Below are 17,349 nucleotides of genomic sequence, written 5' to 3' on the forward strand. Positions count from 1 at the left end.
TAGCCAAATCAAATTTGAAAAAAAGAACAGTAATTTTCAGTAGGGAGTCAGTAAGAGCCATCTGCATTTGGCCATTTCCTTCTGAATGTGGTCTCATTGTCCATATTCCTGGTGTCGAGTGCCATCCAGCTAGCAGCAGCTAGACCCCAATGTCATTTGTCACCCTGTTCTTGGTGACACTTAAATGATGTGATATAGGCAGGAAGAATAATGCCACTCTCCCCCAAACATGTTCACATCCTAATCCCTGGAATCTGGGGAGCATGTTACATTACATGGCGAAAGGTATTTTGCAGATGTGATTCAGTTAATGATCATAACATGGGGAAATGATATCGGATTATCTAGGTGATCACATGGATCCTTAAAAGCAGAGAACCTTTCCAACCTGTGGTCAAAGAGATGTAAACGAAGAAGCATCATTGTGGGATTCTATTGTTTGCTCTGAAGACAGGAAAGGGGGACATGAGCCAAGGAAATCAGGCAGCCTCTGGAAGGTAGAAAGGGCAAAGAAATGGATTCTCTCTTCAGAAAGGAGCACAGTCCTCTGACACCGTGGCAGCCCAAGGAGACCCCCTCATACTCTGACTGCAGTACTGTAACAATACATTTGTGGTGTTAACATCAGAAAACAAAATTCATGAAGAGATTAATAGTTTAGTTAACCTAGATGTTTTTAATTAAACAAAATTATTTTTAATTATTAAAAATTTAAGCACAGGAGAAAGTTTTGATGGAAATACTGTTGCCAGTTACTATACAGGGAAATTCAGTGTTAGTTTAGTAACATAAAAATCCTATCACTCAATATCTGTTTTTTGAGAGAGTACAATTGTTCACTGTTCTCAGGTGATTCCATTTCCTACAAAACTTTAATTTTTTTTCCCCCAGGAAGATTACTACCACTTCCAGCAGCACCAAATTACACTATGCCTGTTAAACAACTTCCATATTGTGTCCTAATATACGGTGACTATGAAAATTTGCCTTTGGGTGGTGGACACAGTGCAATATGCAGATCTTGTAACAAAGAAACCACACCTGAAACCTACATGTTCATGTTAACCAATGTCACGCCAATTTAATATTTTTTTAAAAAACACACAAAACAACTTCCCTACTAACAGGTTGTGTCTGCTTTGATTAAATCGGGCATGTGGCAGACAGATACTTCCTCCCTGACTTTCTGGGGGAAAAAATTAAAAAGTGGGCGTTCGTTGTTGAAAAATGAGGAAATGACATTAACTCCGACTATATATACTCAAGGTAGCAGCACTTAAGGGGCCACCAACGGAAAAACCTAGACTCTGCTCCAGCGGTTCTCAACCTGTGGGTCGCGACGCCTTTGGGGGTCAAACAACCCTTTCACAGGGGTCGCCTAAGACCATCCAACATATCAGATATTTACATTACAATTCATAACAGTAGCAAAATTACAGTTATGAAGTAGCAACGAAAATAATTTTATGGTTGGGGCTCACCACAACATGAGGAACTGTATTAAAGGGTCGCGGCATTAGGAAGGTTGAGAGCCCCTGGCTTAGATGAACACACACCATCATTCAGTGGCCCACAGTACAGGAGGTACCAACTAACTAAAATTTGACTTTTCCTTTAACTCAGGAAAAGATGCCATTTGAAGATTATCTTCATTTCCGAATGAAGCATTGATATTGAGACACATTTTTTTTTTCCATTTATCTCTTTAATTCTTGAATCAGCAAGGACAATATTTTGCTGTTTATGGGTACATTAACAGCTCTGTCCTGGGTGTACAAGGGTATACATACGTCTGTAACATTATTAGCTACAGTGAATAGACTTTACTAGACAGCATAGCAAAGTAGGATTAACTAAAGATATGTTTTAATAAGAACGCTTTCAAATAACATGAAGTCAATGAACATTGGACTGTACAATTTACTCTGTCAAAATATAAATGTATGTCAGCTTATGTGTGTGAATGACACTGTCAGCCTCAACACAGCCATGTTTTTTAGGAATGTGTGGGGCAATTCATAAGCGGTTCTCTAGTGGGTGTACTGAAAACTTCCAAAAGTACCCCATATACTTGGTCATAGGTAAGGGATAAACTTTAAGGCAATCTTCCAAGTGAATGTAAACTTTTCTAAAGTGGCCTTTCCAGTAAAGTTTTACTGTTGTGAATACTCTGTACTTATTGATAGTGCTGTTGGATGTTTTTAGTAGCACATTATCACACTAATAGTCACTTTTTAAAAATCTGGCAGTTAAAAAAAATGTCTGGGGTGCTTTTACTCTGTAGACATAAAGCAGGCACTTTCTGTTTTATCTAGAAATCCTAAAAAAAAATTTTTTTTTCTTCTAATAACAGGTTGTTGGGTTTTTTTTACCTCTAGCTAGATTTGTATTTCTAAATATTGTATTCGCCTGTTGAGAAGTAATAATTTGCCTCCAGTTAGTCTAATCTAAATCTGAGTTTAGAATGCCTTTTCATAGGTCATTTTCTACAGAAGCATTAAAATAAATAGTGCTACTCTGTGAACCTTTTCCAATATGATGACACTTTCCTGTGGGTGACACCTTTTTCCAAAGTAATTTTCAGAGCATGTGAACTAAACTGACTACCCTGGAGAAGTGGATACAGGCCATTCTGAGAGTCCCCTTGTCCTGACCAACTAGTTTCACTTAATCTCCTTCTTAGCCTTATAGTTGGCAGAGACCACCAGGTAGTTATCTGGATTCATGTCCTTAAGGGTTGGAGACTTGCTCTGGATGGGGGACGTTTTGCCATCCACACGGGAGATCTGCAGCATCCGGCAGGGGTCGTGTTTCAACAAATACCCCGCGAACGTTTCCCATCCTCCTCCCACGCGGACCATGACGTGTTTGTTGTGCAGCATCTGCAATGAAAGGAGAGCAAGCGTGTTCAATTCCGAGCGTGCTTACAGTATCTCGAGTCAACTTTCAGCTCTGAGTGTTGTCACTGCGTTTGGTCTGTCTTGTTTTTCACGCCCGGCTGTCTGTCTGCTCGGGGCGTCATAGCGACTGACTTAGCGAACCGTTTATGAAAGAGGCTTCGTTTATGCCACGCGAGTGGGTCCGAGTGGGTCCGGGTCCACATCCCAGAAGCCAGGCTCGCCCGGCTTTGTGAATGGGTCTGTGTCCAACCCCTGGATTGGTTTAATGTGTCAGGAGGCGTTTCTCTGACACCTGATATGCCATTACAGGCCCATCGCTGACCCTCCCGCCCCCTTTCCTGCTGCTGCCTCAGATGAGTGCTTCTATTCTCCCCACCAGGGTATCCGCCTTGGAACCGGGACTTAGAAGATTACGGAAATGTCTGCTATTGAATATAACACTAATAGTCACACCAACATTTGATGCCAAATAGAACTGCAAATGCACTCAGGGAAACAGAGGTCTTCCAAGGCAAGATGCTATTGAATTGGCCAAACAGGTCTGTTTTCCTCTACTCTTATGCTTCCTTATTACTTTAGAATACATCTTTTTAAGAAGACTTACCTTCAGGCCCGTGAGCCGTTCAGAACTCCAGGTTAACAAGGCTATAGGTTGAAAAGGTGAAGAATGTGTGGTTCTTTCTCTCCAGCAAAAACATGCCAGTGGAGGTTTGGCATGGAGAGCCACAGAATTTGAACTTGGCATCTCTCGGAAAATGTAAGCTCACGGGGCAAGGCGGCACCATCAGCAGACCCTGCTGACCCTGTCCCCGGCCCACAATGTTGTGAAGACATACTGGCCATGTAATCTTGGGGATCTGGGAAGTTGTTCTCATTGCAGGAACTATCCGTTCTATTTAAATCTGTGTGTCAACTTGCGATCTGAACAGCTTTTCTCAGAGTGTGTCTTGGTCTTTTCTCCTCCCTTTATTGGAAAGACCTGTGCAATTTTCTTGTGAATGTTACCGACGGTGTAACATGAAAGTGAAATGTGTAGCTGACTTTTTAAAGTGGAAAATGCCAGTTCAGCACCCACTATCCCTAAAATTGATGCTCTATGTCTTTGACTCCCATCAAGCCGGGGATAGCTTGTGTTCATGTACTGCTTCCATCCACTTGTTGAGGATCTGGTGAAAGTTTTGAAATCTTTCTGTGTGCCCATACCCACCAAGTCCTGCATGTGTGCTTAGGGGTTTCACAGAGCCCAGAAATCCACCCACGGACTCAAGCTAAGAAATCCCAAGTCGTGGTTGGCACGAAGCTGTTTTCAAATGTGCTGAGTGTCAAAAATTAAAACTGTTAGACTCATGAGAGTTACATCAAGTAGGACCACAGGTTATTCCCATTTAGAATACTGGAATTTTAGAATAGACAAGTCTTAGGGAACACATTCTAGCTAAGAGTTTTTAAACTTATTTTAGCAGCAGATTCTACATGTTAAACAAAATCTCATGGGAGTCCCTGAAATAGAAAGCAGGTACAAGGAGTCAGGATTTGGCTTTTAACTATTTTGCCTCCCCGGGTACAGTCCACAGCAGTCCATGTTTTTGTTTTGTTTTGTTTTGTTTCAGATGAAGACACTGAGGCCAAGGTCTTTTATGTGATTTGCTTAGAAGAGGACCCAGATTTCCTGACTTCCAATCTCGTGCTCTTGCCACAACAGATCCTCCGTATATATAAAGTTCCTCAGGGCTTAACTAGGCTGTCCTGTTCCCAGTCCCACAAGTTCCTGTGTGTGCCTGTACGGCCTGCTTCCAAAACTTGGGAGTTGCTGGAACAAAGGCTGATGTCAAAATCCTACTTTGACCCTTCCTCCCACTGTTCTCGGAAAGTGGCTTTGCCTATTGCTGAATTGCTGGCATCTATTAGCCCTGAAAATTACAGTTAGAATTGCTTCTAAACATCTTTGGCAGAATGGCCAAGTTCATTTCAGTGTGAGGCTATTTCAACCAGAAGAATCATTTTTAAACAATTAGTTAACAACTTTGAAAAACAGTAAATGTTTAAGTGCAAACTCTCTTTGCAGAATCTAGTGATTCCATAGGCCCAAGCAAAGTGGATCCAATATGAAACAGTCATACTGAATGTGCATAGTATAGGAATTAAATGTCTGCCCACCTCCTCTTCCATATCCTTCCTGTAGATAATCAGCAACCTATCATTTGCTAAGAAAGTCAGTGGACCAGTGGGCAACAGTTTCAAGCCTGGGAATAAGGACCATTGGGGTTCATAGCCCTGTAGAAGTCCCCTGCCTTTTCTTGGTATGTGGTCAGTCTCAAGAAAAAAAATGTAACACCCACTTTCATCTCTCTAAACAAAACCCCTCTTGTTTAACCTAAAAGCAAATCAACATGCTATAAACCAGATCTCTGTCACTCTTTTCTCCCTCCCCACCAGTGCTTGCCTACAAAACCCCAATCTTGGAGCAAGTGTAGAAATTGTCCTTCTAAACCAGGGGCCAGCTGCTGAGCTCTGCCGAAGAACTCTTTCCAACTCCAGGGCCAATTGCAATTAATTCTTTTCCTTTCTGTTTTACTTGGCTCCATGTCCTATTCCTCTCTTCTTATTCTCACCCTCCCTCTCTCCATTGTCATCCATCTTCTGATGGCTTCACCTTTATTAGGCCTGGCTTCCTCTCTCTTGGCACCTTCACTGGCTATTTTACTTCATCCTACATTTATCCTTTCCTCCACCTTTCTAATTACAGAAAAAAAAAAATGTCTTTCTGCCCAAGGTCAATTCCTCCCCCTACATCACCGTTCCCATTGCCACTCATGCAGAACCTTGCTGCATGGAACATCCCCTCTCTCTTCTCGCTGTCCAATTTATTACATAATGGTCCATAACCTTCAGGAAGTAAACATATTCAAGCCTCTCCCACTTGTGTCCAAAGCAAAACTCTTCTCCTTCCACCCCGTCTACTGTTCTCATGCTTTCTCCTTACATCTGATATTCCTGATAGCTCAGTTTTCACTCAGTGTCACCACTTCTAACTTGCTATTCACTGTCCAACCCACAGTTGGCTTGGCTTCTGCCCCTAATCTCAACTGACTGCACTGGGAAAAGGAACCAGGTGGCTTCTAGAGTTATCAACTCCAATAGATGGTCCTCAATCTTTATAATTTTTGATCACTCAAGTAAGCTCTCTGATAGTATCCACCATTCCTTCCTTGAATCTCCCTACTCCTTTACTCTCTCTGACAGGACTCTCTGCCCTGGATCTCCTGCTACCTAGCTATCTGATTGTTCTCTCTCTGCCTCTTTTATAGGTGCGATTTCTGCTATTTTTAAGTTCTGCTGCTCTAAAGGATCCTGAAGGATTTACCCATTCTCCATGACTTTTCTCATTCTATTTGCAACCTTATGGTTTTCACTACCCAACCTACTCTTGTTTCCAAATTATAACTCTAGCCCCTGCCTCTTCCCTGAGAATCAACATGCAAAGACATCCCTGTCCATCACCTCACACTGGAAGGTCCCTCAAGCCTTTGCTAATAAGGTTGATGGCATGGGCATCTCTGTAATGAGTCAGAAACCAAACACATTCATTTCCTTCCTAAACATTTCTCAGGGTATTTGCTACCATTGCTACTGTTTCATTCAGTGCCTCACCTTTTCCCTGGGCTACTGTAAATGCCTGACTGCCTCGAGCCTTCCCCTCTCTTGATCCATTTATTAATTTACTACCAAAACAAATTCCTTAAAATGCAAAATTGATTGTCTCCTGCCTAAATACCTTCACTGGCTCCCTCTCTCCAGTAGGCTGAGATTTAGTTCCCTTTATTTGCATATATTATTCTCCATGACCAGCCCTGAAACCTCAACTGCCCTGCCCTGAGCTCTGGGACCCATGAATTCTTTCAGTTTTCTGTGCTTTGGGACCCATGAATTCTTTCAGTTTTCTGTGCCCGGAAAAAATACTCTTTCTTTTGGCACATTTTTCACATCTGCCCTAACTGTGGACTTTCTGCTTTGTTCTCCCTATTTACCATGACCACAAACCTCCCCAATTCAAACATCACCTCCACCTGAAAAATCTATGATCACACCTCTCACCAGGGAAGTATTCCTGACTGTATTCTGTTTAGTTTACACCTGATTTTATTGTTTCACTCCTTCTACCATATTGCAATTGCTACTTTACCTGTATGCCCCCTTTAATAATGTGTGGGCTCTCTGAAGAGAGTGGTGACGTATTTCTCATTTTGGGAATCTCATGTATGGGCGCTCAGAACAATGTCAATACTGCAATCATATAGGAGTCCTTTCCGGGTATATTGCCACAGGCTCTACTTTGGTATATCACTATCAGTATTACTCCCATTTTGTGAAAAATGGATGCTCTTGGGAGAATAGCTGATGCTCTTATATAGCTTGTGCAAGTTCACTCAGCAAATCAGGGCAGAACCGGTTCATTATTACCACGCCCAGTTATTCTGTCAAACTCCTAGATTTGGTTTTTCCTGTCTGTCTGCTTAATTACTTACTTGTGATAATTCATCACAGGCAGGGAATGGAACATCAATGTCAGAAATAGTCATAAGTAGCTTAAGCAGATTAAATGCTCATGTAAAATGATTTCTAGTGTTTACGTTCTAGTAAACCCTAAGTAAACATTGGATTGAATTTCAGAAGATTATCCCCTAGCGGCCCTAATTATTTCAGAAATAAGCATGTGTCGAGTAATGACAGGATATATTTTGCCAGGTATCTGTTGGCATAAGCAAGACTGGGCTTTGATTCTCTGATGAGGGTGTATCTTATGGCTCTTTTATTTTTGATGCTTCACAATGTTGAACAATTTTGTGTTCTTCCTTCCAAAACATAACTCCTCTTGACCCCAGGAGCATCAATGCACATGTCAATTGGGTATTTAACATTGACTTTCTATGCTGCTGCTGGTTGCATTTCTTCTTGAGTAAAGAAAAATAAGTTAGAGTTGTTATAAGTCTTCCCCAGTGCATGTCGCAAACAGTGTTTTTTTGCACGTTAGTTCTATTCTGACGGTTACTATTTTTTACAATCAGCCTCATTTCTCACTATGCCCCTGATCCCAACAAAGGGAAAGAGATTCCTGCAGATGACAACATTTCTTAGTATGGAAGGAGGAAGGGGACACAATAATAAAAATCTTGCCTCAGTATTTCTCCCAATGGCCTTAAGGGTGTTCTGTAAGCAGATCTGGGTTGTTATACACGTTGCAAGCATTTTCTTTTTTGTTGTCTCTGAGTCACATTTCTTGCCCCCAGAGAAAAGAATCTATCTGCCTCAATGTTATGTTGCTGTATTTTTAGTAATTTTTTTCAGTAATGGGAAGAAGCCTTCCCATTCTTATCAAATACATTTTGTTTAAAGACTTGGACCTATACTAATGCTTAATTATGGGTAGTTTTCAAAGAAGGCCTCTTCCTATGTGCCAGCAAAAGGGAACCTTTTCCCCTCAAATGACATAGAGTCGTAATATTAGAGAACATAGTAAATGCCAGATAGTCCACAAATATGCCTTGGGGGGAAAAAAGAACATTAAAAAGCACACACAACATTGAGGACATTGGCAATACTCTCCTTTCACAGATGTACAGACAGACAGAGGAAGGGTCACAGAGGGGGTTCCCCAGAGCCAGGCTAGAAATCACATCCGCTTTATTCCCAACCAAATACTTGGATTTATGATTGAACTGTTCTAATCCAAAAAGTATTACTTTAAAATGAATTTAATACTTAAAGGTGGGTGAACCTGACCCAGCAGTGGTTTGCAACCTCAGATCAGTCCTACCTTTGTCTTAACTAGATTTAATGCACAATTGGTTAGGCTAGTATGTGTTGACCTAAAGCCTGCTTTCTAGTACCACCTTTCAATCTTACCTTCCTGACATTATAAGATAAAAACTGTCTCATAACCAACAAGTGCTATAGCTCACCCAGGTACTGAATTCAAAGAAAAAAAAATGGGTTGAAAAGAAATGTTAATTCTCCCATATCAATTTAGAACATAACAGGAAACTTTAAAAGGTGTAGAAGTGGTTAATCAATAGCTCCTTATAAGTCTGATGTCACTGTGGTATCAGGGGTCAGTACTCTGGCTCTCATATATGACAACAGGATTTCAGAAAAGAGATGTTTTCCCGCTTAATTATGGAGCTTGGAGAGACAGAATAGAATCACATTATGTAGAGTAGATACTAAGAGCTAAAAGCAAGAAAAAAATAGGTCTTTTTCTTCTCTTGGGAAAATTAATTAGTCTTTAGAAACAAATAAATCAACTTCATTTTTTGTTGACGAGGCATAGCCAATATTTATAGAGATCACAGACTATCCTAGGTTTTACTAAACAAAAAGAAACAAATACATTTGTCTCACAGAACAGCCAGAAACTACTGTGGATTTATTGGTAATGCATTTGATTTTTGAGGTGATCAAGCTGTATACCTCTACGCTATTCAAGCTAAATGCTTCATGCTCCTATCTGGTAGCTTTCCTTCATTAATTCCCCAGCAGAGACCTGCTTGCATGTTCACATCCGCCCTAAATCATAATCCCTGTGAAATGCTTCAGGTGTCAGGACAACACTGACAAATCTGTTTCATTCTGATTCCAATCTTATGTCGGTGACCTTGAAAACAGAGACAAGCAGGAGTATCTGCCGAGTGCTCTGAATACCAATGTCCTTAGACCCTGAGGATGTAAAGCTCTCCAGGGGTGACCTCGTGGTCTCTCACTCCCCACTGATCCACCCTGTAGTCCAGGGCCAGAGTGGTCTTTCTACAGGGACGATCTGATCATGCCACTGCCATGGCTAAACACCGTGAGTGGTTCTCTGCAGAGTTTCTCGGCTATTTTTATCTCCAACACACCCGAGGAATAGGACTCTATCCCCACAAGAAGTCAAAGATTCTGGGAGATCAGTATTGTGTATGTGTTGGGACTGGGTGGAATCTGTACCTCCAGGTTAGGGCAAAAGCATACATAATTTGGAGAAACAATCCACCAGCAAACCTGATACCCCTCACCTACCTCTGTCCCACCAACCCCCTAGAGAACAACTGTGTGACACACCAGGCACTTCATGGCCCAGCTAGAATTCCTTCCCCACCTGATTTCTCTCTATGCCAGAATGACCACATACAACTGTGCAGGTTGTGCACTGCACACCTGTGCAGCTATACTGTGCCCTTCTTGTCTGTGCCCATACCACCCTCCAAAGTACCTACCCCATAAATATTCTGAATTCTTTGGAATCCCCTAAAAGTGTTATGCTTTTCTGCATGCAGAAAAATGCTCCTCATTCACCAGGTGAATTCAAATGAAGTCCCTTCCTTTGGCCATTTAACAAATATTCATTTGTTAAGTGTCGGGCAAAGTTATTCCTTGTGATATTTCATCCCCAGAGGGCCCAGCGCAGTGCCAAGTATACAATGGGCACTCAGAAAATATTTGCTAAATGAGTGAATGAACAAAGTTAACACCTACTAATGCTTCACCCAGGCATCAATGCCTTTATGAAATACTAGAGGCCCAGTGCACGAATTTTGTGCACTGGTAGGGTCCCTAGGGGCTGCTGGCTGCCGGCCGGGTGCTCCCTTCCTTCCCCTAGCAGTAGCCTCCCTCCTTCTGGGGCCTCCCTCCATTCCCCTGGCCAGCCCCACCCCTGGTTGAACTCCTGGAGGAACTCCAGGTCAAGGGGACAATTTGCATACTATGCTTTTATTATATAGGACTTTTGTGCTCTCTAACCTTTAGATTGCCTTCTTTGAATCTTGTGAATTTCCTGCCAAGTGCCTTTAATACTTTGTTGCCTTATTTACTTATCTATCTTTCTCTAATTACCTGTGACCTCCTGAAAGGGTGGCATGGTTTGCATACCTGTCAACAATTACAATATGTGATAAGTAGCAGACATTGCATATTTTTGGAAAGATAAGAAAAGGGAAAAGAGGAAATTATTTGTCTTTAGAAGACACAGTGAAAAAACTGGGATGTGAAAGATAATCCACATCAACTATTGTTTAGAGAATTGCTTGAAAGATAGCTTTTAGGTCAAAGAATGAATGAATCACCTAAAAAAGAAAAAGGGAAAGTCTTTTGCGAATCAATTTTTTAAAAATGGACAGGAGTCTTGGCTGGGTAGCTCCGTTGGTCAGAGCGTCATTCCCATATGCCTAGGTTGCAGGTTTGAACTCCGGTCAGGGCACATCCAGGAATTAACCAGTGAATCCATGAATGGGTGGAAAAACAAATGGAGGTTTCTCCCTCTTTCAAGTTAATCAATATTTTTTTTAATTGGATAGGAAAGAGAAAAAGGAGAAGAGGGAAGGGAGGAAAGAGGAAGAATGAATCCAGAATTAATTAATAATACTATTCTCTTGGTGAACTTCTTCACAAGTCCTCATTACACCTGGCATTTTTTAAAATATCACTCACATAATGACAAATTACTTAGTAAAAATTTCACCCCCTCCCTTTTATCTTTTAATTTATGAGTGTTTGGTACACTCAGCACAACTCCAGCTCTCATTAAGTCCTTTCCCACTTAGCGGACCACAACGGCTCACATTTCTGCCCACTCTGTTAACCACTCTCCAGGCAGCCATCCTTTCAAGAGGCAACCATCTCTGACACGGATTGCCTAGAAGAGATACCCTACCTTAATTTAGATCAGTCCAGCCTCCAGGGATATCATATGCTTCCTAATACCTCCTTGTCAACCCTGTTCGGTGTGTTTTTACAAGCCATCATAACTTGAGTGAAAATATTGTTTTTAGAATGCAGGCGTCTGCTCTCCAGAGAACGAGTGTTAAATTAATTTATAGGACAACAGACTCTGTCACCATCTAATATTATGCTAAAATGGCATATGTTCAACATTGGGCAACTGGGGATTCAGCTCTCTGCCTGCAGGACCCTGCCACATGGAGGAGTAAGATGGCAGGTGTTCCACCTCTGGTTTGCCATGTTGAAAGCCTGATACCTGCATTTTTCAGGTAAGTGATCAGGTTACCTGTTCCCGGGGCAACTGAGGCTCTGTTAACCACAGCTGACATGTGCACACTCGTTTGTCATCATCTCTAGCAATTTGAAATGATAAAGGGTTAAATATTACTAAAATAAATAATATTTTGGAATTATTGCTTTACTGTTCATAAGGCAGGTTTCCTATCTACTGTCTCATTTTTATTTCCCTAACAGTCCTTTAAGAATGATGCCTTTTTCTTAGATAAGGCTTCTGGGGGATGGCTTAACAGTAAGCATTTGTTTTCCCTTTACCAGACTGCCTAAATATGGTTCCTAGTAACTGGTTGTACAACTCTGAGACATTTAGTTAATCTCTCTATGCCTCAGTTTCTCATCTGTAAAATGATTATAACAATTTCTTCTTCCTAGAGTTGTTTGGACAAAGATATCAATATATATATAAGCATGTAGCAAAACTTCCTGGCACTTGATACTCAATAGTAGCCGGCCATTGTTGTTATTATTATTAAAACAATAATATTGTTGTTGTGATGATAATGATAGGCTTCTTATAGATTTTATTTAATTCTTGGAACAACTTTTAAGTGGTGTGTATTATTATCTACATTTACATATGAGAAAATGGTAGCTCAGAAAAATTAAGAAAATTTCCCAAGATCACTTACCTAGGAACTGACAATATTTAGATTTGAATCTGATTCTCTCTGACTTAAAGACAATACTCATTACTACTTCACTATACCTGCTAAAGGAGCTTTGCCAGGGGTCCTGGTTGTCTTGAGTTCCACGGTTGTCTTCTCAGGGATAACACTTATTTTCTTGGGAATGCATTTTGACATTTTTATAATGTCGCCATTGCTCATCATATTGCCCAGTCTGCACATACCCCAACCACAGGTCAAAGAAGATGTTTAATATATGCTCGGAAGAATATATATGAATTTGAACCTGATTCATTCACCCAAACAAAAAAAAAATGTTGAAGGAATCATATAGGGGAGAGATCCCTGACAGTCTGCGAAGTACTTCCTCTTGTCTCATGTCATTTTGCTGTCACCCCTGCTCAGTACTATTGCCATTGCACAAATGGGGAAATGGGCTTAAAGGGTTTGAGGGGCTCACGAACACAGATTTACTCTTCTGATCCCCAGTTTTGTGATGTGTTGTCTTTAGTAATAAAGCATACATTAGGGCAAATGTAATCCTCAAACTCTCGTTTGAAGGGCGAACTACTACCACGGGACCATAAATGGTAATACCCAACCTCCCCACTGGAACAGGGCTTTGAGTCAGAGATCTTCTGGCCACGGAAGCTGCTCAGAAAAAAATGTCTGGGCTGCTTTTGTTGTTTCCTTCTGAGGATGTTCACTTCCCAGTCTCATTGAAGACTCATGACTCTGAGTAGCTCCTTTCTGGAAGCAAACATGAGAAGAGGCTAACGAAAGAATGTAAGGATTGACTGGCAAGAGTGCCATTTGCCTCTGCTTGGAACGTATGTAGGGGCACCTGATTCCAACAGCGGGTTAGTTCTCACCTATCGTGGTGTAAGGCCCCCACTTCCCCAGCCCTGCGCCAAATAAAATTAAGGTGCCTCACCACAATCTAACTACCTATGGCATCACTTCAGACAGGGAAGGCAGAGTTATAAATATTTCATAGAACACTCAGCACAGGGAGAGCAATGAGGTGGAAGAGGCTGGTGCTGGAAGGAACCGCTGCCCAGAGGAAGGATTTGTAGCTGATCTGATGGAAACTAGAATTCATCCACCCCCAAAACGTAGTAACTATTCAGGAAGGAAAGCTGGGATCTGAGGGGCAATGGAAACCCATTCCTTCCACTCATCAAACGTTTGTCTGGTTCAGTCTGCACTCCCATTCTCTCTTTTGCAAGCTGATGCCAAAACCCAACAGACAGGAATCAGCCCTCAGGGAGCCACATGTTATTTTGTGATGATACACGCCAGCAATTTCCAACCTGTGTCATCTTCGGTCCTGAAAAGTAACAATATTGTCTGTAATCCAGACACTGGAAAAGCTATTATTTTGCTGCTGTTTTTCATGTACCTTTAGCATATTGGTAAACCCATTAAAATGGAAAACAAAGTATTACTCAAATATATTCAGATCTTTTTTATTGACAAAACATTTGAAAACATAAGCTTCCTTCCTCTTAAAGCAAAGTGTCCATTACACAACCCAAATGGTACTTCTACGGGTATTGACTTGACTTCTGTGTGTTTTTGAAAATGGTCACAATAAAATGGTAGAGAAAAAATTCACCCAAACCCAATCTGTCCGCACCATATCCACTGCTATCTCTAGCCCTAGGTTCTTTCATCTCACCTGGATGACTGCAATGACCTTCTAACTGCTCTCCCTGCATCTGCCCTTCCTTGCCCCTCAGTATATTCTCAACAGAGAAACAAGAGGGATCTTGTTAAAACAGAAGGCAACTCATGCTACAACTTACTCAAAACCCTGCAGGCTCCCCACATCCGACGGCCTTCAAGTTGCTGTGTGGTCTGGACTCCCGTGACCTCTCTGACTTCCTGTCTCAGCACTGGGCCCCCATATGCTCTGTTACAGCCACATGGCCTCCTTGCTTTTTCTCAGACACTCCACCACTCCCAGCATGCTCCTGACTTGGTGTCCCTTCTGTCTAGAAGACATTTACCCCCCAGGTAACTGCAGAGCTAACTCCTTACCTCCTTCACGCTCTTGCTAATCTCTCACCTTCTCAATGAGGTTTACCCTAATCACTCTTTTAAAATCACAGGCTCTGCTCCTGGCACTCCCAATCTGCCTTACCTGGCCTTACTCTTCCTTCTCCACCCACCATGACATTTGCTACTTTCTTGTAAGCTCTACAATGTACAATTGATGTTTACTGTTTATATAGCATAATTCCTCCTAACTAGGGTTGCCAGATTTTTATTATATAAAAATACAGGATATCCCATTGAATTTAAATTTCAAATAAACAATGAAGAACGTTCTTAGAATTAAGTATTTCCCCTACTGTATTTGGAACATACTCATTCTAAAATAATTGTTTATCTAAAATTCAAGTGTAACTGAACATTATTTTATTTTATCTGGCAACCCTATACACACACACACACACACACAAATACATATACACAGGAATATAAAGTCCTCAAGGGAGTCAGGGACCTAATGTTTTGTTCTCTGATATATCTTAGCCCCTATAACACTGCTTTTTCATTATATATGTTCAATAAATATGTCTTAGATTAATGAATTATTACACATTTTCTCAGGATGGCCTCTGCAAAAACAATGGGATAAACAGCTAAAGATGTGTGATCCAGGAAATAGAGAGTCCAGTGTAAGAACAAGTTAAAGACTCAGGTGACACAGTGAGGCCAACCCGAGGAAGGGGGGATGTGCAAGGACCGGAAATGAAACTGATAGATGAACTGGTGTGTCTTCCTGTGACATCATTGTGATGGCTTTTACAGTTCTCCAAGGGGCTCTGGCTAAGGGCTTCTTACTCAGACTTACGACAACAAAATGAGACATTATGGACTTCAAAGAAAATAGAAATTATTATAATAGGAAAAGTAGTTGTGGCACACTACAATGTTTACATGATCACAATAAAGTAAATGCTGAGTACTGATTTTTAGACATTTTCTATGGTACACGCATAAGCCCCAAGGTAGATCATGATTGTACCATAGGAAATGTCTGAAATTTAAAAACGAAGATACATCAGCATCACTGTGTGGCTTGAGAACTTGGAGACAAAAGAAGCAGCTACAAGAGGTAAAACTAGTTGCTTCCAGGGAGAACTCAGGAGAAAGGAGTGGGAAGGGAAGGAAAGGAAGGAGGCAAGTTTGCTCTTTGGGGTCAGACATCTTATAGCACCATTTTATTAATGACATACATGAATTTCTTTATAAAAATTAAAGTTAAAATACTCAGTTCTTCTATTTAAGAAAACAAGAAAAATGGGGAAAATAGAATTTCTAAAACATCAACATAGGAAATACATATAATTCATCATACATAAAACAATTTACTGCTATAAAAATCACATTCTTCTTTTGAAAACTAGCTGGCAAATTCTCATATACATCACTACATAAAGATGTAATTTTATCGAAATCACTACAAAATTAATTATAATCTTTTTTCCCTACTTTGATACACTTCAGGAATAGTGTATAATGGAAGAGTATTCAAACCCTACGTACCCCTGGGCTACCGAAATCTCAAATGGGTTTTCTAACATTTTAATAGTACCTAATGGCTCATTTCATTTTATCCTCTAATGTTACTTTTAAAGTTATTTTCATATTACACATATTTGGATTTTTCCCATCACCAAGCAAAACCACCATAATATCTTCAGGTAAGACTGTGATATTAACTTTGCTTTTATGTACTGGTTCCCTTTTAGTTACCTTCCCCTTTTCTATAAAATGTTCTTGACTCTTGAACAATCATAAGTCTCAGCATTTCTCTTCTAGAAACTTTCTTTCCAAGATCATGATCCCTTGTTCTTATTTCTCCCTGCACTCTAATAGAATGCCACAGTCTCTCCAAAGCTCGATCACTGTGGTCCCTGTGATCCTAACTGGCTCCACAAACCTTCCCTGAGGCACCAAAGGCTTGCTCTTCCCCTAACTCCATTTCTCATGCTGTGTGAACAAGTCAAGAGTATAAAGGAAAAATATAAACCAATCTCACCTATCAAAGTATATGTAAAAATATTACTATTTGTATATGGATTTTTAAAAAAATCTTTTGTTTTTATCTCCCCGCACAGCTATTCTCTTTGCTACACATTGTGAATAGATTGATTTGTTCTGAATTTAAAAAAAAAATTACTGAATATTCTATGTCCATCATTCATTTTCCAATATGAGTAGGTGAAGTTTAGAAGCTTCCAAACTGTTTGGCCTTCATAAAGATGAAGTCCAGAAGAATTAAACAATTCATAACCGACTGTGTCTATCCATTCTTGCTTCAGGGACTGGTCACATGCTCACTTATAAATGAGCCTTTTGTTCTCTGGGGCCACAGACTCTCTTGGTAAAAGTCACACATATCTAATGCTCTAGGAAGTTATCAACGAAAACTGCCCCTCAAATCCACCCCCTTTTCAGACACAACCTCACAACGTTTCCCTGGTGGTTTTCCTGGCTCTTAAATTTACTTTTACCTTCAAAAATTCTGGTGTCTTTTTTCTTGTCAAAGTTTACACTAAAATTTTCACCAGCCCATCTTCTATTTTTATATTTCCATAATTTTCTATCTCTATACTCTCATTTCTGTTCATGATTTTATAAAGTTCTTCGTGTGTGTGTGTGCGTGTGCGCGCACGCATGTGTGTACAAGTGTGTTATATACACATGATTAGAGAAATAACTTACATAAATTTATCCCATCTGATACTGATACAAATTAG

General features: G+C 40.6%; 1 protein-coding gene across 2 annotated transcripts in view; it reads right to left on the reverse strand.

The window, feature by feature from the left end:
* Positions 1–1,693: 1,693 nt before the first annotated feature.
* The window catches only part of GAS2 (growth arrest specific 2), a gene marked incomplete at both ends in the record, with an annotated part of 113,752 nt that continues 98,096 nt past the window's right edge, over positions 1,694–17,349 (reverse strand). The window contains one exon of one of the 2 annotated variants that reach the window (XM_081099506.1): positions 1,694–2,882. In XM_081099506.1, the coding sequence (XP_080955632.1) occupies positions 2,664–2,882 (219 nt within the window). The remainder of the gene's footprint in view (positions 2,883–17,349) is intronic. The other variant, XM_081099505.1, reaches the window with a different exon arrangement.

The sequence above is a fragment of the Myotis nattereri genome, assembly GCF_964212035.1.
Source record: "Myotis nattereri genome assembly, chromosome: 9".
NCBI classification, from domain to species: domain Eukaryota; kingdom Metazoa; phylum Chordata; class Mammalia; order Chiroptera; family Vespertilionidae; genus Myotis; species Myotis nattereri.